Raw genomic sequence first — 22,721 nt, 5'->3', positions numbered from 1 at the left:
TTCAATATTTAATAATCAATTAATTCATTTTTAAACCATAATCAATAAATATTTACAGAATAACCACATTTGAAAATGCGCAATAGTTATCCTAGCAACAGCATCAGTTCGTTGAGGAGAAAAAGCACACCAGGGGAACTGAATGAAGAGAGATTGGGTTGAGAAGAGACAGAAATGGGACATGGTTTGGGACACGGGGACATAGAACTACTTAGGAAGAGACTAGACGGGGGGATGGTTCGAATCAATGGGATAAAACTAGTGTTATGCAACCGAGAAAGGAACGGAAAACTAGATGGAATGTGACCCGATAACCGGACGAGATTGAACTTTAAAAAACATGGAAAACGCTGTTTGTGATGATGTTGTGAAAGATAGAAATTCAAAAATGAAGAGATTAGTTGATGGAATGGAGACCCGCTTGGATCAGTGGATGCGTTGATTGTACGAGTGGTGTTGAGGTGACCGGTTGGAAGAGGTTCTGAAAGTCCAATTGATATGTGAATTCATGTAATAAATGTCAAAAGTTATAGTCTAATGAAAATTGAAGAACAGCAAAAGTCAACGTAGTTTTACCTGTTGCATGGCTCTTGCCATGAGTTGCTGCTGAGTGAACTGCTGAAGTTGCTGTTGTGGAGTGAGTGGTGAATTGAGTTGAGAACTAAGACTACTCAAAGAGTTCAATTGCGATTGCAACTGTTGATTGATGTTTATTTGCTGAGGTGTCAATTGCTGTGGAGTTAAACTTCCGATTGTTGAAGGAATTGTAATTCCGAGATGACCATTTCCAAATGGATTCAACGGTGATGATGCTACAGTAGTTCCAACTGAATTTCCAACTGCATTTCCAACAGCGTTCCCAACTGCACTAGTCAGTTGAGCAGCAGCTGCAGCGATTTGAGCATCATGAGCTTTGGCTTCTTGCTCTGCTCTTGCCTTCATTGCATGAGACTTCATATGGGCATTCAGAGACTTTACTTTCTCGAAACACTTATCACAAAGACGGCAGTGGAAGAATCCATCAGCACTTGGTTGAGCTCCCTTCTTGCCGGCAGAAGCTGATGGAGTATGATGAGCACGTGGAACTGATGGCTGGTAGTTCTTCTGGATTCCAAACAAATCTTTTGAGACTGGAGACATTCCAAGAAGTGCTTCCTCTCTTGGTGATGACATTATTGGAGAGGTGCTGAAAAATATTCATAAAGCAAGTATATCATAAACCTTCAAGGCTTACAAGGCGCGGTCTCGGAACTCCAAAAGTCCATTACCAACGAAGGAAGTTTCTGTAGCAGTGGATTCATTATCCGACTCTCCAGATTCCATCAACGACATTTTCTTTTTCGGTGGACCTTCTGGCTCTTCCAGTTGATTCTTCTGCAAATTGATATCCAACAACTGCCTCTTTCGTCTCAGGTTTCTCAATTTTCGGTAGTCATCTGGACAGTCTTTCTTCCACGAATAATAGAACTGAACACAATCTCTGACTGATTTTCCAGACATCTGAAAATGAGAGATTGAATTTCAGACGAAGGTTTTCGCAATGACATACCTCAACAGCAACCTTGTCGAAATCTTTCTCTGACTTATAAATTGCATCTTGGAATTGTGAAATCTCTTCTGGAGTCCAGAGCGTCGTGTCGTTGTAAGTGTATCCGAAGATATTTGAGTAATGTTCCCAATCCAAAGTATCACTTCTCAACAAATCGTCAACGGCTGCTTCAATGTTTCCTTTGTTTTCCATGAGCAGATGAATTGCCAATTCCTTGTTTCTTCCGGCTCTCGGACAAGCTTGACTGCATGCAAGCAATTCGAATGCATTGACTGAAATGAAATTTGATTATAGAGACAACGGATGCTTTTTTTCGGAATAGATAGAAGAAAAACTTACTTTGTTCTACATCAATGTCTTTCAGGATTTCCGAAGAAAACACACACTCATCTCGGTCTTCAATGTCGTCTCTTTCCGATTGTGGTACTTGTCTTTCTGCCCATTTCTTCACACGGGCTTGATAGGTTTTCCCCAAATTTATGTGCCTGAAAGTGATGCTTTTTTTTTTAAACAAACTTTTTTTGTGTTTCAATATTATGTCAACTCAATTCGTTTTTGAGCAAAATTATAAATCTTCAGAATAATAATTGAAGAAATACTTACGGATTCGGATCACTGATCTTCGGTCCATCATAATCGTAATAGCTGTCAGACATGCACGACGACTTTCTGATTGCTTCCAGCGACTCTTTTCTTTCTGCCTGCATTTTTTCATCAGCTGACGACGTCGACGCCCAAGATTCTTTTCTCAAAGCCTCAAGCTCATTGGCGAAATTGGTTTGGTTCATTTGCTGAGCCATATAGAAGAACCCATTTTTTCTCGATGGTCCGTCTCCATCTTCACTCTTCTTTTTGCCATTCAGAATGCTCTTCACATCTGCATCTGATCCATTACTGCAGCTTGGAGAACCGGCAATCTGCTGAAAGGCATTTGATTGATTTCTTTCGGGAATAAATTGAAAAAAATTACCTCTGCAACTGGCAATAATGAGTTCGCCGATTTGGCAATCTGACAGAATAGTCCTGATCCGTTACGCATGGGAGCCAGGATTGGAGGTGGCGTATACGGTAGAAGTTCAGTGCAAGAAGACAATGGATTGAGTTGAGACCCACGTGGGGTACGTAGTTGACTGAAATTCCCAGTGTTGAGAATCATTTTGAATGCAATGAGAATCGAATGAAAAAATCATGGGAGGGTAGGAGGAGCAAAAGGGCTAGAATCGAGGCGGGCAAGAGGTCGTTGCCTGTTATCAGAATTGGAGAAGCACACGCAAGCCAAATTTTTTTGCTTTCTGCTCGATGCAACAACGCTTTTAGTGTGGGATGGAATGGACAATAACAACATGGAAGTGACACTTTTTATGCTGCCCCGCAGTGCTATCAGACAGTCAGGAGGAATATTGAAAGGAGAACTAAATCATGAGAGTTTTACAGACAAAGAACACGGAAGTTGGTAGACAAAACGACACTCTACAAAACTGGAAAGATTACGTGTTTTTTGCAGGTACCAGAGAAGAGAGAAGAGGTGGTAATGACTGCAATTGCAGAAATAAAATGGAAGTGTTTGTGGGTTGATGGACGGAGAAAATGGGCAGACGTAGGAGAGAAAAACTCGGTTGGCTCGAACTTTGATCATTTCAGCAGAAGCAAGACGGGAAAGACTTTTTGACCGAAAAAGATGAAAAAGTCGTAGAAAAGGAGCACGTATGTGCATACAAAAGATTGGGAATTTCCGGGGAGACGAGTCTCTTTTTTTGTGCCTTTTTATGTCTCAAAGTGGGAAACTTATTGTTCAGAATTAGGAAATCTAACAAAAACATTCCGAGCAAACTCGGGACATACAGACAAGAACAGAATGGAACAAATGCAAGAAAAAAAACAGAAGAGGAAGCAAAAGAAAAGTATTTTCTGTCCGTGGAAAGAGGAAGGAAAACAAAAACACAAAGTTCAACTTTTTTTCTGTGTCTCCCTCTGTTATTTCAGATTATCCTGGGAGGTGTACAAAACAGTCATTAAAAAATGGACCTAACAAATATATTTCAAAAAGAGGTCTCCTCTGAAACGACAGAGTTGCTTGGAAACCTGTAATAGAAGAGCTCCAAAACTGTAAAATTTGAATTATATCAATCCTTATTCAAGATATCAAAAATGTCAACTAACATATCGCTTCTGATACCATGATAAGCAATTTATTAGCTGACAACTTTCCTATATTTTTGACAGGAAGCCAGAAAAACTGGCTAAAAGTTAAATGTTAGAAGCCCTTCTAGTACAGGTTATACGGTAGTTGAATTTGAAAATCAGACGAAGAGGGTATTTAAAAATCAGAATCTTTGTGGTCTTAGGTCCGTGAACTGAATCTCAAAAGACATTCCCGTCCCTCAGTAATTAATTTGAATTCGGCTGAATAAACAGACAGATTGAACGGTTTTCGTTGTTCAGGTACTAAGAATTTCCTCGAATCATTCTTGGTTTTCCAAAAATTACGATTAGGATCTCTGATGAAAGCGTTCATGTTTTCCCAGAGACGTTCACAAATTTATATTTTTCGTACATGTGTTTTCCTTGCTAGATGCACTTTGGGATATGAACGGAAATTAGGTTCGAGGTATTAAAAAAAAGAAACGGATTAGAGGATAGAGGATGAAACTGCAAAAAACAACAGTTCAATCTAGAAATTGATTTTTCTATGAGTGTTACTTCTAATATGAAAATGGCTAAACCTGAAACGATATTGTAGGTTTGCAATTTTTCATCATCAGCACCACCGGCGGTACACCGTTGGTCGCCGTCGCCGCGCCAAACCAAAGGTGCACGCAACCACTTTTCGCATTCTCCTGTTTTCAATGCTGACAGAGGAGAAAGGTGTTGAAACATCGTAGGAATCAGAGAGGACGCAGGTTGGGGCAGGTAGTGCAAAGATTAACAGGACATGAGACACTGTCTGTTTGTTGTTTCACCGAACTTGAACGGGATGCTTCTGTGGACTGAGAAAGAGAGAGAGAGAAAGGAATGGAACAAAAACAACGATCGTATTGATAAGAAATCACGTGATTCACTGGTGCACATTTGCAACAGCTGGACATGAGCTCATTCCGAAAGAATAGCCGAAGGGACCCCGTAAACCACAGAGATCCAAAGGGAAAGGAGAGCCTGGAGAAAATAGAGCACAACACGTTTTTTGTTGAGCTATCTCCCCTTTTTTCCTTCCGCAGAAAGAAGGGGGCATTTGGACGGAAACGGACAGAGAGCACGGATGAAAAAAGAAGGAAAAAAAGGAAAGAGAAGATATTTCGAGCGATGTTGGGGCTGCTCTTCTTATTGCGCTTGCAAAAGTGCATGAATCGTGCATTAAGATGAGCAAAAACAAAAAATAAAAACGAAGTAGGAACTGGTCAAGAGACGAGGAGAGAAGATGAAGGATATGAATATTAATCAAAAGGTTATTATAGTTTTACAACCCTATAATCTTTTAAGACCTAATCCTTATCGCTGAATCTTAGCTTTAGAAGGATACGAATTTTTTGGACTCAAATTAAAGATTCTAAAGATTCAATCTGAAACTAGAAAAATTCTCTCTTTCGTAGATCTTTGAATAGGCAAACAAAAATGAATGCAAAAGAGAATTTGAATAGTTCAAAGGAGGAGTCAGTCAACTGTCCCTGCTAACACAGTGTCAACAAGGTTAGTTTGAAATGTCGCTCTATAGAGAATCAGTGGTCTCTAAATGCTACGTTTCCGATAGATTCCTTCGGACGATATAAGGAGAACCCCTTTCGAAATGTAGGACTGCTTGATGGTTAGTCTAGTGATCACTTCATGCTTTCTCCACCATCTCCGTCTCCACCCCTCGAGTTCCCCGGAACGAAGAGAAGACATCTGATTAGAAGATGCAAGCATCCCCAATGACGAATCCGTTCGTTCATCCCATTCTTCCACTACTTTCATTTCTTCTTAGACACCAAAAAGCTACGAGATAAATGTTTATAGCATGCTTTGTTAGAGAGACAGCAGACTGGGGACAGCTGGGTCACGAGACACCACACCCTTCCGATGTTTTTTCTTCTCCTGCAGCCAGCAGTCGCTTCTGCTGTTGCTGCTGCTGGGGCTGCAAATGCACGTCCTTTCCCGAATCTCTCTCATTTCTCCAGAGGCACTCTACTATTTTTTCGGGAAGAAATGAGGAAGAAGCATCAGGCGACCGCCGATCGAGAAAAACGGGCATTGTGGGAAAAACTGAAGGAAGGGACAGATATCCTTCAAAAATGATGTTGATGATCAGTGATACAAAAACCTGACGAACGATATTTGGGTGCTAGGTATGAAAATAAAGAAAAAAGAAGAATATGAGGGAGGTGCGAGGAGCTCTCTGTAGTAGACAGGAAATTAGAAATCTCTCTTTTTGTTGTTTTTTTTCTTTCTAAATCATAACACAAAAAGAGGAGTCTAGTGGAAACGAAGGAACGACATAAAATATATATATACTTAAAGCAGAATTCTAGAATTGAGAGTTAGGAACAGCAAAGATCCAGGGGAATGGAGGGGGTCTAGACTCTCTGACAGGGAAACATTCCGAACAATGGGAGGATGTGAACAAACTCTTTTATATGTACATCGATATCCATGATATGAACTTTTTATTCGAAATTCAGAGATCGACAGTTTGTTTACAAGGAAAATTGCAATAGAAACTCTCAAAAATCAGGCTCCTGAAGGGAAAGTGAAAAAGTTCATCAATTTTGTTCGTTTTCTACAATATCACTTGAACCGTTTCATGTCTATTCCCAACTACAACTACATAACCAGTTTGGTGTCGGTAGCTGGCGCGACACCCGCATGTCGGGGGCAAAAGGGAAGCAAAAACTTGCGAATACCTCCCTCAATGAAATTCTTTGCAAGAGAGAATAAAAACGAAGAAGAAGAAGAAGAAGGACAAGGAGGTGAGTGATGTGATCACGTGCAAACATCAGACACACAAACAGTTCGCAAGAAGAGACAGAACGAGTGGAAATTTGCACCGTGCGAAATCGAAAAATCGTCGAGCCGTTGAGCCAGATGGTTTTTTTTCACTCAAAAGAAAAATGATGCACTCACCTTTTTAATGCCATAATCGAAGCTTTTCTGGATGGAACATTGTGATGAGATTTCTTATGCTGAAGTTGTTGTTGTTTCAGAAGAAGTGACGACGACATGGACAAGAAAGTTGGAGACGGTACTTGTTTAGACGGATCCAACTGGTCCATCTGAAAATATTGTACTTTGTCTTCTTTAGAATCAGATGAGGAAGAGAAGGGATACAAATCATCCAAACACCTGATAAATATATCGAAAACCTGAGAACTGTCTAAGAGAAAGTGCGGAGAACCCCATCTGCAATGTGATAAGGGCAAGTGGAACAAAAACGAAGAGATACGAAAACCGCATCAAAAATGAGAGGAATATGAAGTCGCGGGGCAGGTGATAAAGAAATAGACACATATAAACTTTTTTGGCATAACATAAATGTTCTTTGACTCTTGTGAAAAGATTGAACTTTCGAACCGAGATCCGTACGTGCGCAAGGTTTGTCTAAAGAAAAAGAAGAGGGTCTTTTTTGGTGAAAAAAATAAAGGAGAAAGCGGCATATTTGTTTGTTTTGTCTAGATAGGAGGTCTACAAAATGGAAGGGTGTAGGATGAAAAAGACTTTGGAAATCTTAAGATAAGAATATAAGAGTCAGACTAGATACAAACTGAAATAAGGTGAATTGGAAGGCAATAATTTGAAGGCAGGCAAGTTTCGTTTTCATTAAATTGTTCTAGACAACGGAAGGGTAATTGAATTAGTTTCTTTTTTTTCAACTCTTCTGTTCAAGAAATCAATAAAAACGCGCTTTGGTTTCTGAAATGCCGCACTATAATTATCCTAACTCAATAGTCATAGGCACCTGGGTGCACCAATTACAAACTCTATACTTCCTTATCAGAGATGCACGTATCTATAGATTCCATTTTGAATCACATACCTTAAGTGGTGACAACATCTCCGATTTCACAGTCTGTTGTGGGGGTTGCCCACTGCTTGTCACATCCATCATGTCGTGAGATAGATTGCCGAATCTGAAATGAAGATATAAGTTCGTTCTTTTCATAGTTTTTTTCCGTTTTTCAAGGTTTGAGACTTGATTACAGAAGGATTTAGGAATAAGAGCTTCCGAAAAAATATATAATACATCATTCAGTATATGAAACCGATCTCGATAGGAATGTATTAAAAACTAAAGTTGTTCAAAATCCGACAATTATTTTTTTTGTTTCAGTTCAATGTTGATCCTTTTAAATCGCTCCGAAAAAAAAACCGTTGTAAAAACTGAACAGAACGAGGATCGAAAAAAACGCGAAAAAAAAGGAAAAATTGTGTTTTGATGAGGGAGAGATGATTCACAGATTATATTGTGCTGTATTTGAAAAGCTGCCACTCAAATACGGAAAAAAGGTGGAAATACGAAATTCGTCAGAGAGTTACGGTTTTTTGTGTATGAAAAACACAGGAGGAAGTGGTTGTCAAGAACATCATATTTTTGGAAAAGTTAAAATGAGAGATTCCAACTGTAGTGAATGGCTCAAAAACGATTTACTTAAACTTGAGTCACTTCACAAACATGAAGGTTTCCAGGTTATTGGTATAAGTTTTGAACAAAATTTAGAAACGATTCTTGATTTTTAAATTGGCATTTTTAAAAACCCAGCTGACTTTGAATTAGAAACAGTTGGCAAACAATTCAAAAAATGGAAGAAAACTAAGCGATATCTTGAATTCTTATATATACTACTCGTGACCAAGTGAGATACCCCATCTCTTTTTTCTCACCCATCAGAAAACCAAAAATCATGAAGAACACGAAAAAGGAGGAACAGGTAAAAAACAGTCACACACTTGTTCATGATTTAGACAGAATTACAAAACTTTTCTCGATGGCGGAAAATTGCGATCTCTCCATTTTTTCAGGCCTACTTTTCATCTTTTTCAGGCGGTAAAACGAAAAAAAAGAGGAAAAATAGAAGAAGGAAGGGAAAGAAAAAAAGACAAGCCCTGAGACTTGGGACAGACATATAGACACATACGCCCTCTTTCTCTTCTTCTTCTCCTTCTTTTCCGCTCTCCCGCTCTCTCTCTCTCTTTCTCTCTCTTTTTTTTCAATTTTTTTTCGGTTGAAAACAACGGCTACGATCGCAATTCTGCAATAGAAAACATGGAACAAAACGAATTTGAAAACAAAAAGTGTATCAAAATGACGTGGAAAGGTCAATTAGTCTATGAAATGACATAGATCAATGCCAGAAACCTAAATCGAAGAACAGCTGAAGTTTATTTAGGTTTCTGTGCCTTGAGATATTTTAGGAACACCTACTTCTGTTTTTTTCTTGATGATGAAAACAAAGTAGAAAGAAAAACGGAAATTGAAGAAGAGACAGACAGAACCAACATGCACAAACACTGTCTTCTTCATATTCTTCTGATTCTGAAATCAGTTGTACTCTCGCCTTCTGAGAAGATCCTTGAACTAACATAGGTTCTTGAGTCCTAAACTTTTTCCCACAATTTTTGGTTTCGATAGATAATTTATAGCTTGTGACTGGAAAAAAAAACTAACGCGTTAACGTCATTAGAAAATCGGATATCTCAAAAAAAAACGGAGTACATTTTCTGTCTGGAAAATCTGAAATTCTTAATGAAGGATTTTTGGATGAAAGTGATCAGTTTAGAGGTTAAAGAAGATTGCTCTTCTAGAGTGAACAGATTTTTAACTTGGTATTCTTTTTTTCCGGCCATTTTTTTTTGAAAAGTTTGCATCGAAAAGTTCGGTGATTTCTCGTTCATGAAAAATCTATAAATTTCACCAAAAATTAAGTTTGTGGGCAAAAAATAGTGTTTCAACCAATTTTCATGAAATTTTAGAATTTCAGGAATATTTTTTTTTTTTTTTTGAAAATCTAAAGGAATTTCAAATTTTAAACATCACATTTTGAGAAGATTCCTCTTTTTCAGGGGCCCTTCTATTAGAGAGGCCTTTTACCAAAGAGACCCTTCTAATTATACGGTTGGTACAGATGCCACATTTCCAGTTTCAATTATTTTGTGAGGACTCCTCACTGAGGCGTTCAAAAATAAAACTATATATGTTCAGATTGCCTTTCTAACTTGTTATTTCCTGATTGGCAAAGTTCTTAGAATTTTTAAAACTTGGAGATTCACGAAAAACGAGCAATGTTTTCCCACAAATTCAACAAGACTTATTTCTACCGAAATTATGCTTCAAGCTACTAGAAAGCACAAAAGGGTATTTTTTCATGTTTCCGGGACACTACTATCCGTGTTGTGGTGGTTCCAGTGACATGTACTCTGGAAAAAAAAATGAAATGGAAAAGAATACTTCCGTTTTTCACTTTTTCAGCTGATGAACAACGGCTTTCAGAAAACTAAAATATAAGGAAGAAGAAGACGAGCTGGAAAAGGAAATGAATAGGAATGAGCCTCATCTTGTCAGCTTCAGCAACCCATCTTATGCAAAACTCTGAGTTGGTAAAGATGAGAATATTTTTTGGTCGGGAAATGCTATTCCAGAAAAATGTATTTTTCCGACTTATAGATTTTCAGGCGTCTTTGCATTTTGCGAGAAAAACCATTTTCACGACAAAGTTGTAGAAAAATGAATTTATTATACCGTAAAACCTGTATTAGAAGGGACCCCCTCCCCCGCACTATCAAGTTTGAGTTAACTTTTCTTGGCTCCTGTGTAAGATATCTGTCAACTGACAAAACAATTTTGAAACTATGATAAAAAATTTATCAGTTGGCCACTTTTTGATGTATTTGACAGAAATCGAGATAAATTGACTCAAAGTTAAAAGTTTATTACGAGTTTTACAGTAGTTGAATTGTTTTTGATGACACAACAATTATGTAAGAATCTATCCAAACAAAATCAAAAAGTAGCTTATTGTGCACGTTTTTCTCTTCTTACTGTTGCCAATTATGTACATGTGATTTTTCAATTATTTTATTACAGTATTGGGAAGTCTGTGTGTTTTTCTTTTTTAGAAACTACAGTACCTTCATTAGTTCTTGAAAATATCTCATCGCCGCACCATGGTACCTCAGAATCAAACTTGGCATAAATATCTCCCGACCCTATAACTTTAAAAAAATTCCAACTTACGGATTATCAACATGCTCCAACTTGATATCTACACGCGGACCACTGGAATGTTTTCTCATGTGCATTGGATTATGAGATTGGTTGTGATTTCCGTTAGTAACAGGCTGAAACCGAATCATTTCAGACCCAGACCATTAAAAACATTTTCTAAAATTGATGCTAATCCTCACCTGATTTGTCCAATCTGGATGTGGCGGAGGAGGTTGTTGGTGATTAGAATGATAAGGATGGATTTGATGGTTTGGCATGAATTCGTTGTTTTGCCACGTACGAGGTGTCTGAAAGAAATGTTCATGAGTTCAATATTTCAAATCTGATCAAGGTCTTACATATTGGTCAGGGTACATATGATGAGAGTTTTGGGATGAGAAAAAGTTCGGAGCCAGAGAGCATTTTCGAGGAGGCACCGAGAAGTTATTGGGGTTTGGATAGTTTGGAAGTTCATCGAAACGAACGCGTTGATTGCTTTTTCGATTGTTTTCCTGAAATAATTCTGATTTTCAAGAAATATGGTTTTTGGAACTTACATTGAACTGTGGCGGCGGTGTAACATTTGGTGGTGAAAATCGAAGTGGCTCATATGAGAAATTCTTGGTCTGAAAAACAATATTTCTAGATCAGTTGAGAAAACAAAATGCGAAAATTCGATAGAAGTAGAGATGTTATGAATGAATGCGTCAGGCTTAAGTTTAGAATTGTTTTCTCTTACTACAGAAATCATGGTTTTCTCAAATTTTGGGATCAACTATGTTTGGGATCATAGAAAAAATTGTTAAACATCTGGCCTTTAAGGATAATTGTTCGACAGTTACCGTAAAATCTGTATTAGAAGAGCCAGAGATTGCTCCAAGAGGAAGCCTTTCAATTAGAGGGGCTTTTCTACCTTCCGGCTATTTATCTTCTAAATCGAAAGTTTCGAAAAAATACGAATTCCGCCAAAATTGAGCAAGTACTTGAGCAAAAAAGTCGTGTTTCAAAAAATAAATGTTTCCGGAATTTTTTGAAAACGGTCGGAAATGTTTAATCACAAACAACACATTTTTGATGGGAACTTCTATTAAAGGGATCTTCTATTTTGCTAGTTTTTTACATCTGGGTCTCTACGCTTTGATTTTGGAAATATCATCATGTCCAACTTTTTCATAATTTTTGCACTACAACGGTTGGTACTGGATATCGACTAAAAATTATAATTTTGAGTTTCAACACCAAACTCACTGGTAGTTGCTGAGACTGGTTTGACTGTCCTGACATAATCGACGGTCGATTCTGATGGTGTGACGATGGTGCTTGAAATTCATGCTCTCCATTTCCATTCATCTGTAATACTTCATTCTCATATGCATAAGAAAGAAAAATCATTCAAAACCCCAATCAAGTTGAATATGCTTCATTCTTCTGTGAATTCCCACGGAATCTCATGACAAAGAATTACCTTTTGTGGAAAGTTGTGTTGATAGAATGCATCGACATCTCGACGATTTGGTCCAGTAATAGTCGAAATCGATCGTCGTGGGGCATAATAACTGGGTGGATGTTGAGGTGGAGGCATAGGATTAATAGCTTGTTGAGGCTGGGGCACATCCGGAGCACCCCATTCGAACGGATTGTGCAACGGATCCACGTTGACCTAAAAGATCAGAACATTGAAAAATGTTTCCAAAGATTGAAACTGAAAATACGGAGGTCTCCTGTTTTCGGGAGGAAACAATACAGTATTAATGACAAACGATGGATCCAAAAACCGGAGAATAGCGAGCAAAAAAGAGAAGAGAAATGATCAATAAAAATGGGTTAGGCGCAACATTATACATTACCGAATGGCTTTTTGTATCGGACTTTTTGGTTTTTTGAGCGCCGCTCGGAAGAAACGATTTTTATGGTAGCAAAGACACGGAGTAAAGAAGGTGTGGTGGATGAGTTCAAAGAGCAATGAAAGTACTCTTTTGAAGAGAAGCGGTGTCGTAAATTATATGGGTGAGAAATAATAAGTGATAACATTGTAATGAGATATAAAGTTGAGAAGAAGCGGTAGAAAAAAGGAAAGAACTAATATAAACTGTGATTAATGTATCCTAAAATTTGTGATGGAGTTGTAAATAAAATATCGTAAGCTTCGATTCTAAGATTCCGATCCCAATTTTCATAATCCTTGAGTTCCTGATTTTGAACAGTTTGATTTAGGTATTCACAGATTTGATAAAAATGAATCGCCCGAAATACAGTGAAATTCTCTGCCACTCAAAAAACAACTATAAACTGAATGTTCAAATTAGCTACCGTACAAATGAGAGAACGCAAATGAGACTGGAATACCGAATTTTCAAAAATGAATACTAATTCATTGACAAAAATTTTTAATTCTTGTGACTTTTGGTCAATGAAAGATTGTGTGGGTGGAAATAGAGAAGAGAAAAAAACATGAGTAGTCCTTAATGAGACAGAAAAAAGAAGATTGAGAAGAGAACTGACAGAGTAACGACTTCTCATCATCATCATCATTTCAATTTTGTCTTGAAGAAGAGAAGAATGAAATAGAAATCACGTGGTTTTCTGAAAAGGAAAAACGGGGAAGAGTTCCGATTCTGAAAGACAATCGGAACAAAAGGCAAAAGAAAGTTCAAATTTGAGAAAAAAAGATGAGGGTGTGAATTGTTGATTCATTTTCTTCTAGCCATCCTAGAATTTCTTCTGATTAATAATTCATTTATAGTCACGTTTCTGGACCATGGTGCCAGAAAAGCATGAGAGTTAAACACACAAACTTTATAGGTCAGAAAACGATATTTCGATAATCTTCAAAAGGTTGATCATGATGAAAAAGTTTCTTTTTTTAACGAATGCGAAGTTCAAAGATGAATAGAAGCTTTGTTAAAAAGGCATGAAGAAATGTATGTTTTTCAATCATTGAACATCTTTTTTTCTACATCTCTTTTTTGTGAGAGCATTTCATCTCATATGAAATCCTTCAAGTTAATCTATAAGTGAAGATACAAATAAAGAATTAAAACCATGAATCAAGAAACGTCAAGTATTCAAAGACAACACTCCATTACCGTAATATTTAACCACTCTTGTAAATGGCCATCGTATGGGCGTGGAGACCGGAAAAATAAAATAAAAAAGTAAAGACTTTTAAGTAAAGGCAAAGCAAATGAAAACAATACAGAACCGGTTTCGAGTCTCGCTATCAGAGAAAGCGATGACATAATCTTATCAGATCGTTTTGTAGAAAAAAATTCATGCAAAATATTTTTTTGTGGTAAAAAAAAAGAAAAAAAGAAAGAAGATTCAGAAAATATAGAAAATTTAGAAGAACTCAGAGTAAAAAAAACGGAAAAGTCACTTGAGATCGCAGGCGGAAATTCCTAATTGTAGCATTCAGGCGAACAGGATTGAACTATAGAAAACGTCATGATGACGTCGCTGTTTTTTTTCGAGAGTGATTGCAACTTCTTTCTTCGCTTTAGACTGTCTAGTCGATTTTCGGTACCAGAATATCGAAAGCTTGGGAGACATTTACAAAAAATAGAAGACTGTTTATCGGAGCTAGAGTACCGTATTTCCTTTAATAGATGATTGACCCAATCTTTCACCTTTGAGAGTTTCGAATTGTATTCAGAACGGCACTTTTAAGAACGGTTGGACAAAAATCTTCTAGAAGTTATGTAGAATTTAAAAATCTGTTACCAGTAATCTAATATCATGGAGTGGTGGTTTCTACCACACCTCTTTCACTTCAAAATCAGCGAATCACCAAAAAAGCGATTAGGCTCAAACACAAAAAAGAAAGAGGTAAAAGTTGCGTCTCTTGCGTCTAGAACCCTCGTATATTGTTTGTTTTTCGGTAGTCTATTTGTCAAAACCTTTTGGTCTTCCCTTCGATTTTTCTTCTCTTTCTTTCTTTTTTCGTTTCCGTTTCGTATTTTATAGAGAAATGGAAAAAAGAACAAAAACGAAATGGGGAGATACTAAAACAAAAATAAGGATTGATCAAGAATCTCTCCCTGTTGTTGACAAGTTAAATTTTAAAAGTGCAACTTTCATTCAAGTGCTAATAGAAAAAAGAGTTGAAGATGGAAAGAAAAGAGACGCAGATGATGAAAGGAGAAAAGAAACGAAAAAGAAAAATGAAAATCGCTGGGAATTATTAGAGAGAAAACGGGGAAAAACGGGAGTGCTAGGAGGTTCGGAAGGCGGCGATTCTTGAGGCAGGCGACAACTACAACGAAGACGGCATGAGAGAAAAATGAGAGGGGAGAGGTCACTAATTGGCACCACTTTTTTCTTTTTTTTTCCCTTGCTACGAGATCTGTTTCAAGAAAAATGGATATGGAACAAATTGAGAAGAAAGAAAGAAAGTTGTCACTATCACCACCGAAACTTGGTTTAGACAGGCGTCATCCTCGGTCAAACATCATTTTGATGATAAGAGAAACAACCTGTGAGGATGAGGAGCAGGAGCAAAAAGTGAGTAACTTTCAAAGTTGAGAGAAAAAAAGATAGATAGAAAAGAGAATGCAGAAGAAAGGTACACGAGAGGATAGAAACAGGTGTTTTACAGGACTGACAAGAGGATAAAGATTAAAAGGCGTTTTGGATGGGTTCAAATAGATAGTAAATATTCGATTATCCAAAATATTGTGATTGGAAACTTGACGGTAATCTTGATTTTTAAAATTTTTGAGCTTGATCTGGGTATATTTTTTGAAATTTTTGAACAATTTTAAAGTTTCGATGCTTTTGTAAGGGCGGAAACCCCCAGGACACTTTCTTTGAGGTGGAATTCAATCAATTTTTCACATGTTTTTTTTAAACGCCGACCAGGCTGGTCCGGGCCGGAATCATATAAGTATGGATCTAGATAAGATGTAATAGGAACTCTCCAGATTCGAAGTTCCAAAGTTATTTTAGGTAAAAGCCAGAAATATCAGTAGCCTGAAAAGTCATTGGATTCGAAGATTTCAATAAAAGACTGAGGAGAATATCCCATAGCAGAACTTTTCTGATAAGCATGTTATAAAGTTCAAATTTTGACTTCTCAGTCTATCTCCTTGTTTATGACCTAAAACTAAACATTTATGGGAATCTGGAGGGTCGACAGAATTAAATGTGGGAACATTTTTGAGTTTTCTCATGATCTTTTTTGTTTTACGATATATGCACTTTCAAAACGATTTTGGGGATTTATGACGAATTACGGAACTAGCAGGGTTAACGCAAACCCAGTAATCACTAAAAAAGAAGCTTGTTGTTAGATGACGGGAAAACGTGGGGGTAGAAGAGAAGCTACAGTAATACCTGGACAAAAACAACGAAATAGGTTTAATCATATGTGAATAAGATCCGAGATAATGAGAAAAAGACAAAAAAGAGTACTCCACAAGTGCACCAAACCACACGACTCACCGCATCGCAGATGAAAAAAATGTCTGTGATGAAAAAGAAGAAGAAGGAGAGAAAAGAGGAGGAGAAGGACAAGACACTGTTTCAACCAAGTTGAGAAGATAGAAGAAGAAGAAGCAAAGAGTAGAGGAGACTGAGAAGAGGAGCGCGAAAAAATGTCGGATGAGAATGAAGGAAACGAGAGTGAAATATTGGATACGCCTGATTGATGGAGACGGAGACAACGAGTTAGTGGCCGTCAGGCATTGGGAGAAGGGAACCAAGTAAATAAAAGGGCACGTGGAGAGTGTGGCGAGAATAAAGATGCTGAGGAGCGCGAAGGATATCTGGGAAGGAAGTGAGAGAAAAAAGCAACATATAAGAAAGTGATGATGAGGAGAAGAAGTAAGGAGAAGAAGGAGTAGAAGTAGCAGGAGACGAAGAAAATGATGATGGGACAAGAAGAAGGATGTAAGTATGTGTGAAGGAATGGGTGAGCCAATGAAAAGACGTCTTCTGGAAGTTGAGGAGAGTCCATCTGGAGATGACGACGTCACACCGCATTTTCTCCATTCATGAGGTCCTACATTTTTAATTGTGCCAGGCAGGTTTTTAGCTCGAAGTTTAAAATGAATATGTTTTCTCATGGAAGAGGTAGATAAGACTAATGAGGATAAAAGAGCTAGATGGAAATGAAAAGAGCATCTGGATACAAGAAAATCTGTCTAATGAAATATATCATCCTTTTAGAAAATTTAGTCCGAGGGATTATCATCTAAAGGTTATACGAATTTCTTGGAATTGAATGAATAACAAAAGAAGGCTTTTGGGAACTATTTTCAAAACAAGTCTCTAGTTCATTTCTTCGAAACATGGATTATAATCTCTCAATTTCTGAAAAATCGAACAACCGAATAGGAACCACTGAGGTTTTGCTTCATAAGATGTTTATGAGAAAACGGATTAAATTTGAAGAATTTGCTTCATACGAAATATTTGAGATAAATTATTCTAGAGATCACTTTCTGGGGAAGACTCACCAAATTATATACTAAAGAATCTAGTACCAAAGAACAATTATGCATCTGCAAACTTTCAAGCTTTTCAGAAGGAAGCTAGCAAAAGATCAACTAATGAGCCTAGAAAGTAGAGTATTCTACAGAGCTACTCTTTATAAAAAACCGGTGAGAATTGGGCGGGATCTTTAGAAATTATCAATTTCTCAACCAAGGATTTTGGAACACAATAATATTCGGTTCCAACTACATTTTTTGAACGATTTTGTTGACTTGAGTCATATGAGTTCTCAGATTTATAGATCTCCACCACAAGAAAAAAAACTCAAAATACAAAAAATACCAGCTACAAAATTTGTTATACATTAGTCACACTGCATATTTTTTCGCATGCTACTCCCATGTCCCAATTTTTATTTCTACCTCGTAAATACTGAAATATGTTTTTTTTGTTCTGCAAAAGACAAAAAAAATCACAAGTTCTCTATTTTTAATGTTTACAGCCATTCAGTCGGTGGGTCACAAACTAGCATAGTTATTTGGTGGGCGGGAGTTGGACACGTGAACGGGCGGCCCGTGTAATCTTTTCAATAGGTCGCCCTGAGGGCTAAAATGAACCAGTCAGAGGCACGGAAAAAAAGAAGAAGAGTGTCACCTGGTAAACAATGTTGATGACGTGGCAGTTATTAACCATTATAGGAAAAGGAGCAAAATGGAGAATATCTTTCTCTCTACTCGATCTGTAAAGCGGCTTTTCTTTAATAAGGTTTTGATCAATGGAGGGGGAAGTGGTGATAAACAAACCCCCTTTGTTTTACTAGATTATTTGTCAAATGTGTTCCAATTTTTGAGCGAGTGGAGCATGTCCGATTAGGGAAAGATGCAAAGGGTTGTGGTTTTCAGGTTACAGGTAAGGCGAGGTTGCCGGAAAGTGTTTAAAAGACGGCTGAAGACCTACGAAGTGGCTATAAATTGTGTCTTTAAGCAAATGGGAAAATTTTTGTGACAAAAAGAGAAAGACAATCATTAGGGATCGGACCATAACCAAAAAAACTTTTTTTTTAAATAAAAATAAGATGGGTTTTTTTTTTACTTTTTACAGAATATTTTTTCAAGAAACATAGTTTCACAGTTATGGTCCGATTACTAACGGTTCCCTTTCATACATTTTGCCACAAATTATTTCCCATATTCTTAAAGAAGCCATTTACATCCAATTATTAGACCTTCAGCTGCCGTTTGTACTCTTTTCGGTCTCCTCGCCTTAATTGTGGTCATAGAAATCAGAAACACACATCTAGAACCAAATCTTGTGACCTACTTCAGCTCATTTTGATTTTAATGTGAAATCAGTAAAAAATTGTTAGAAAATTGTCTAGACTAGTAAGGGTCCTAGACGTTTATAATTTGTCGAAAAAGTCTTCATCGCGAAACTGGTGATATTTGAAATAGCCTAATCTTAATATACTTGACTCGGTTTTCAATACTTATTCTAACAACCAAGTAGCAGGATAGATAACGATGACGACAGAGAAAATCAGCTGCGAAGCAGAAGATGTCACGTCACGGTGCACTCGAATATGCAAGATCTTCTAATTATAAATTTCTCTTTTTTTTGCAAATTTGAAAAAATGAATATGACAACTGCAGTTGCCTCTTTTCCCTCCAAAAAACAGAAAGAAGAAAGTGAAAATGGTTAGGAAAGAAGAATAGTACTTGCACACTTTCCGTCCCTCTCCTAGCCCCTTGGGGAGCTTAAAAAAAGAACAAAACGGAGATTGAAACACTCTCATCTTTTCGGTTTTTTTGGAACAGTAGTTCTGGGAAAAATGGAGAGCGAAAAGATTGATGAGACACTGGCATTGGAGGTTTTCGCGTGCTTTGGATGATTTGCGAGTGCTTCAGAAGTAGATTTTTTGAGAGATCAAAAGATCATAACTTGTGCTTGATATCTTGGGGTATTGGGAGATAAGTTAAGCTCATGAAGTTAACAAACTCAGACTGAATTAAGTGAATTCATTTGAAAGAAATGAATTCATTTGAAAGAATATTCAGAGAAAATAATAGTTGGTCATAAATAAAAGAATTGGTAAAAATGTAAATCTTCCGGAAAAATAGAAGCCTTTTGTCAGATCATCTAAACACTCATCAGATATTTTCTGTGATGCCTACGTGACTTATGGAAGGTTTCCAGTCAGCTCGAGCGGTGGACTCAACGGACAAATTGTTGATTTATTTATCCCATAGAATGCCAAAATAGAATTTCCAAAAAATAACTGAGCTCTTCTGAAATGCTTCTACAATATTGAATATTGGACAATGGGTGGGGATGAAATATAGCTTAAACTGGGAATCCACAAGAGATCTATAGGCCATACTTATGTGTAATCACCATGACATCAGAGAAAAGTAAAACTACGAAAGGAATGGAGAGAGCGGATGAGTGACAGGAAATGAGAATTCTCAACGAAAGGAATTCGCGAAGAAGGAGGCTCACGGACTCTTCCTCCCCACAGGAAAAAGAGCAAGAAAAGGAGAAAAGATGTTCTTCTTTGAATTGGATTTGAAAGAAAAACCGACAAAAAAGAGGAGAAGGTAATCAGATTGGATGCCCGAAAGAAGAAGAAGAAAAGAAGAAAAAAGGTCCGCTGAGCTTGTTGCTCTCACGTGAATGTGTTTTGCACTCTTCTTATGAGTTTATCGAAGACGAAAAAAAAAAGAAAAAGGAAAAAGAGGGTACGAAGGTCCCAAAAAGATGCACAATCTGCTGTTGAAAGTTTATAAACACTCGGAAAGATGTGACGAAAATCAGTTGTTGATGACGGAGAAGACCTAAGAGAAATTTTAAATTGGGGGAGTGAGAAGATAAGAGAAGGAAGAGATAGAGGACCACTTACTGATAAGATTTAGATGGGGAAAAATGAAAAATAAAAAAGTGATAGGTGGTAGAGTATCAGATGGGTGGCTGCACTTTTAAAAGTGCAATGTTTCATTTGAGGAATCACCAAATGTATCCCCTAGGAAGCTTCTGGGTAATTATGTCCTCAGAATGACAGAAAATGGAAATAAAGTACCATAAAACCTGTAATAAAAAGGCACCCACACTGTAAAGTTTCTGATTGATTGTCTCAATTTCTATGCAAGATATCAAAATAGTGTTCACTCAGACGCCTCTAGCGTTTTTTAATAAGGAAGATAATTTATATGTGGACAACTTTTAAATATCTTTCACAGGAACCGAGAAAAATTGACTGACAAGTTAAAATTTAGGAGACCTTCTACTACAGGTTTCACCGTACGTTGCGTTTTTCCTGAATCACAATCATCGATCAACTTTGTTCAAAACGAAACTATGGCTTCTTGAAATTTTAACATCATGTCCCTATAGAAAAAATTCAAACATGTGTAAAATAAGAGAAATGAATCAGAGCAGCTGCAAAACCAGTCAGGTATATGTATAGAGTCTGCTTCATAGTTTACATTTAAACTCCACTCACAGACAAAGAATAAACTAAACTATTTTTTGGAAAAGCAGCAGATTTAATTAGATGTCATGTCACTCAAAGGATTTTAGTATTTCTGAAAGAAAGAAAACAAATCGAAATATGAAAGTTTTGCAGCCGGATGATATGTATCAAATGATCATTAGGGACAAAGAACAGACCGGAAACATGAAAATATTGTTGTACGAGCAAGGGCAAATATCGTTTCGAAGGTTTGTGTCGTTCGACAACAGATGCTCAAATACAACGTGGATTCTTCTTTTTCTTTTATCGAAAGGATACATTGGATTAGCATTGTAATGAGTTTGGGTGTTTTGAAAAAATGACAAAGATGGTAATTAATTTTCGTCTATGTGGGTAGTGGCTTTTTTGATACAAGAAAAAAAAAAGGATTGAGTCGACTGGATGGGAGACTCAAAATCAGAAAGCAACAAAAATAAGAGGAAAAAACGGTGAATAAGAAGAAGAGGTGTGGCTTGAAATTATTGAGTTAGCTCCTTGTCAAAAAAGGAGATGGAACCCCTCTTTTTGGAGCACAAAGAACACCTGGATCAGATGGTGTGTAGGTCAAAAGAGCGTACGTGACAAATTGAGGATTCTGAATTTCTAACGCCATTTCTCTTCTTCTTCACCATCTGCCACAGAAAACGAGAGAGAAATAATTTTAAAGAAAAGAGACAAATTAATGATGTGGGGGAGGATGGTGTTACTTTTTTGGATTATCGTCGTCTTTGATCATCATTCTTTTCCTCAAGTTTTTGGAAGACACAGACAGAGATTGCAGGCGAACAGTGCCTATTCGTTTTGCAAGATGAAAAAAAGTCATAACGTGTTTTCTGGGTGGATATTCACTAACGTCTTTCAAAAACGTTCGGGGTCAAGACGATTCTTATCAATGGATGATATTGCGGGTTTAGAACTTTAAAAAGTGCAATAGGAGGTTTTCTAGAGAATAATCTGAATGTTACAGTAGTTTTGGTGAATCTACAGGGAGTAGGTATAAGAGTGGATTAGTTGAGTATGATCGAACAGTGAACATCAAAAGCAAACAAATAAAATTTTTTGAGAAAGCATGACTTCAAAGTTATTTGAACAAGCCTGTCTGGTGCGCCTTTGGCGCGTTTTCGGGTACCATGAATAGTTTAATAGAAGGTTTCCAATACTTTCACGTTTGAGCTTACTTATCTCAATTCCTATGCAAGATATCACAAATGTGTTAAGTGACAAAACACTTCTGGTATTATGATAAACAGTTTATCAGTTGACAATTTTTTCATATCTTTGACAGGAACCGAGACAAATTGGCTCGAAGTTAGAACTTAGGGAACCTTCTATTACATGTTTTACGGTCCCTTCTTGGTATTTAATTTTCAAGCTTTTCGAAAATCGTACGGAGAGAAAGAGACGCATTTATTTATTTATCTTCGGAACGATACTAACTTTGAGAAAGACCATCATCGTAACAAATTAAAAAAAGAGCAAAAAAGCCTATTTCAACTAGGTAATTGTTCTGATCTCCGATGTTAGCGGAAGATCCTTCCGGAATATGTCAATCCAAAGTTTTGAAAGCAAACTTCTAGAAAGGTCGAGAACACAATTACCAAAAAAAAAGTTAAAAATCGAATGTCGAAACAGTCATTCATTTTCAATCACAATCAGACAGCAAAAAAAGATAGGAGAGGGGACGATTGGAAAAAAGAAGACTGGCGCGATAAATAAACGTATCGATTGCGAATTGTGGCCCGAGAGTCATTGATTGCCGAAACACAAAAAAAAGTGTAAACCGATATATAAATGATGATAACGCGGCAGAAGAGGTGAAGAACGAAAAAGAGTGAGAGAGTAACAAAAAATGAACAAAAAAACATTGAATTGGAAATTGAGCAGAGGGAAGAGTAGGTCATATATGGAGAATCAAAAAAGAAGTGCAACAACTGAATTCTCCGAAAAGTAAAAACATTTTAGTGCACGAGAGATAACGAAGGAGTTTTCTTATCAGCTGACGTCGACGAATCGTGTAACGTTTCGAATATTTTCTCCCCCTGATTACGGAGTTCTGGCGCCACACA

General features: G+C 37.2%; 1 protein-coding gene across 1 annotated transcript; it reads right to left on the bottom strand.

The window, feature by feature from the left end:
* Positions 1-397: 397 nt before the first annotated feature.
* Positions 398-12,300, bottom strand: Cbr-saeg-1 (the record flags this gene model as incomplete). Its single annotated transcript, XM_045237579.1, has 15 exons — positions 398-481; positions 577-1,186; positions 1,235-1,500; positions 1,550-1,821; positions 1,889-2,034; positions 2,153-2,469; positions 2,520-2,679; positions 6,644-6,792; positions 7,554-7,647; positions 10,749-10,852; positions 10,919-11,026; positions 11,078-11,230; positions 11,276-11,344; positions 11,904-12,068; positions 12,184-12,300. The coding sequence occupies 15 exons, from the start codon at positions 12,298-12,300 to the stop codon at positions 398-400; spliced, it is 2,814 nt and encodes a 937-aa protein (XP_045093966.1).
* Between the last annotated feature and the right edge of the window lie 10,421 nt (positions 12,301-22,721).

This window comes from Caenorhabditis briggsae (genome assembly GCF_000004555.2).
Source record: "Caenorhabditis briggsae complete genome, chrV, whole genome shotgun sequence".
Taxonomy (NCBI): Eukaryota; Metazoa; Nematoda; class Chromadorea; order Rhabditida; family Rhabditidae; genus Caenorhabditis; species Caenorhabditis briggsae.
Note: the sequence above shows the minus strand (reverse complement) of the source record. Positions and strands in the feature narration are given on the sequence as shown.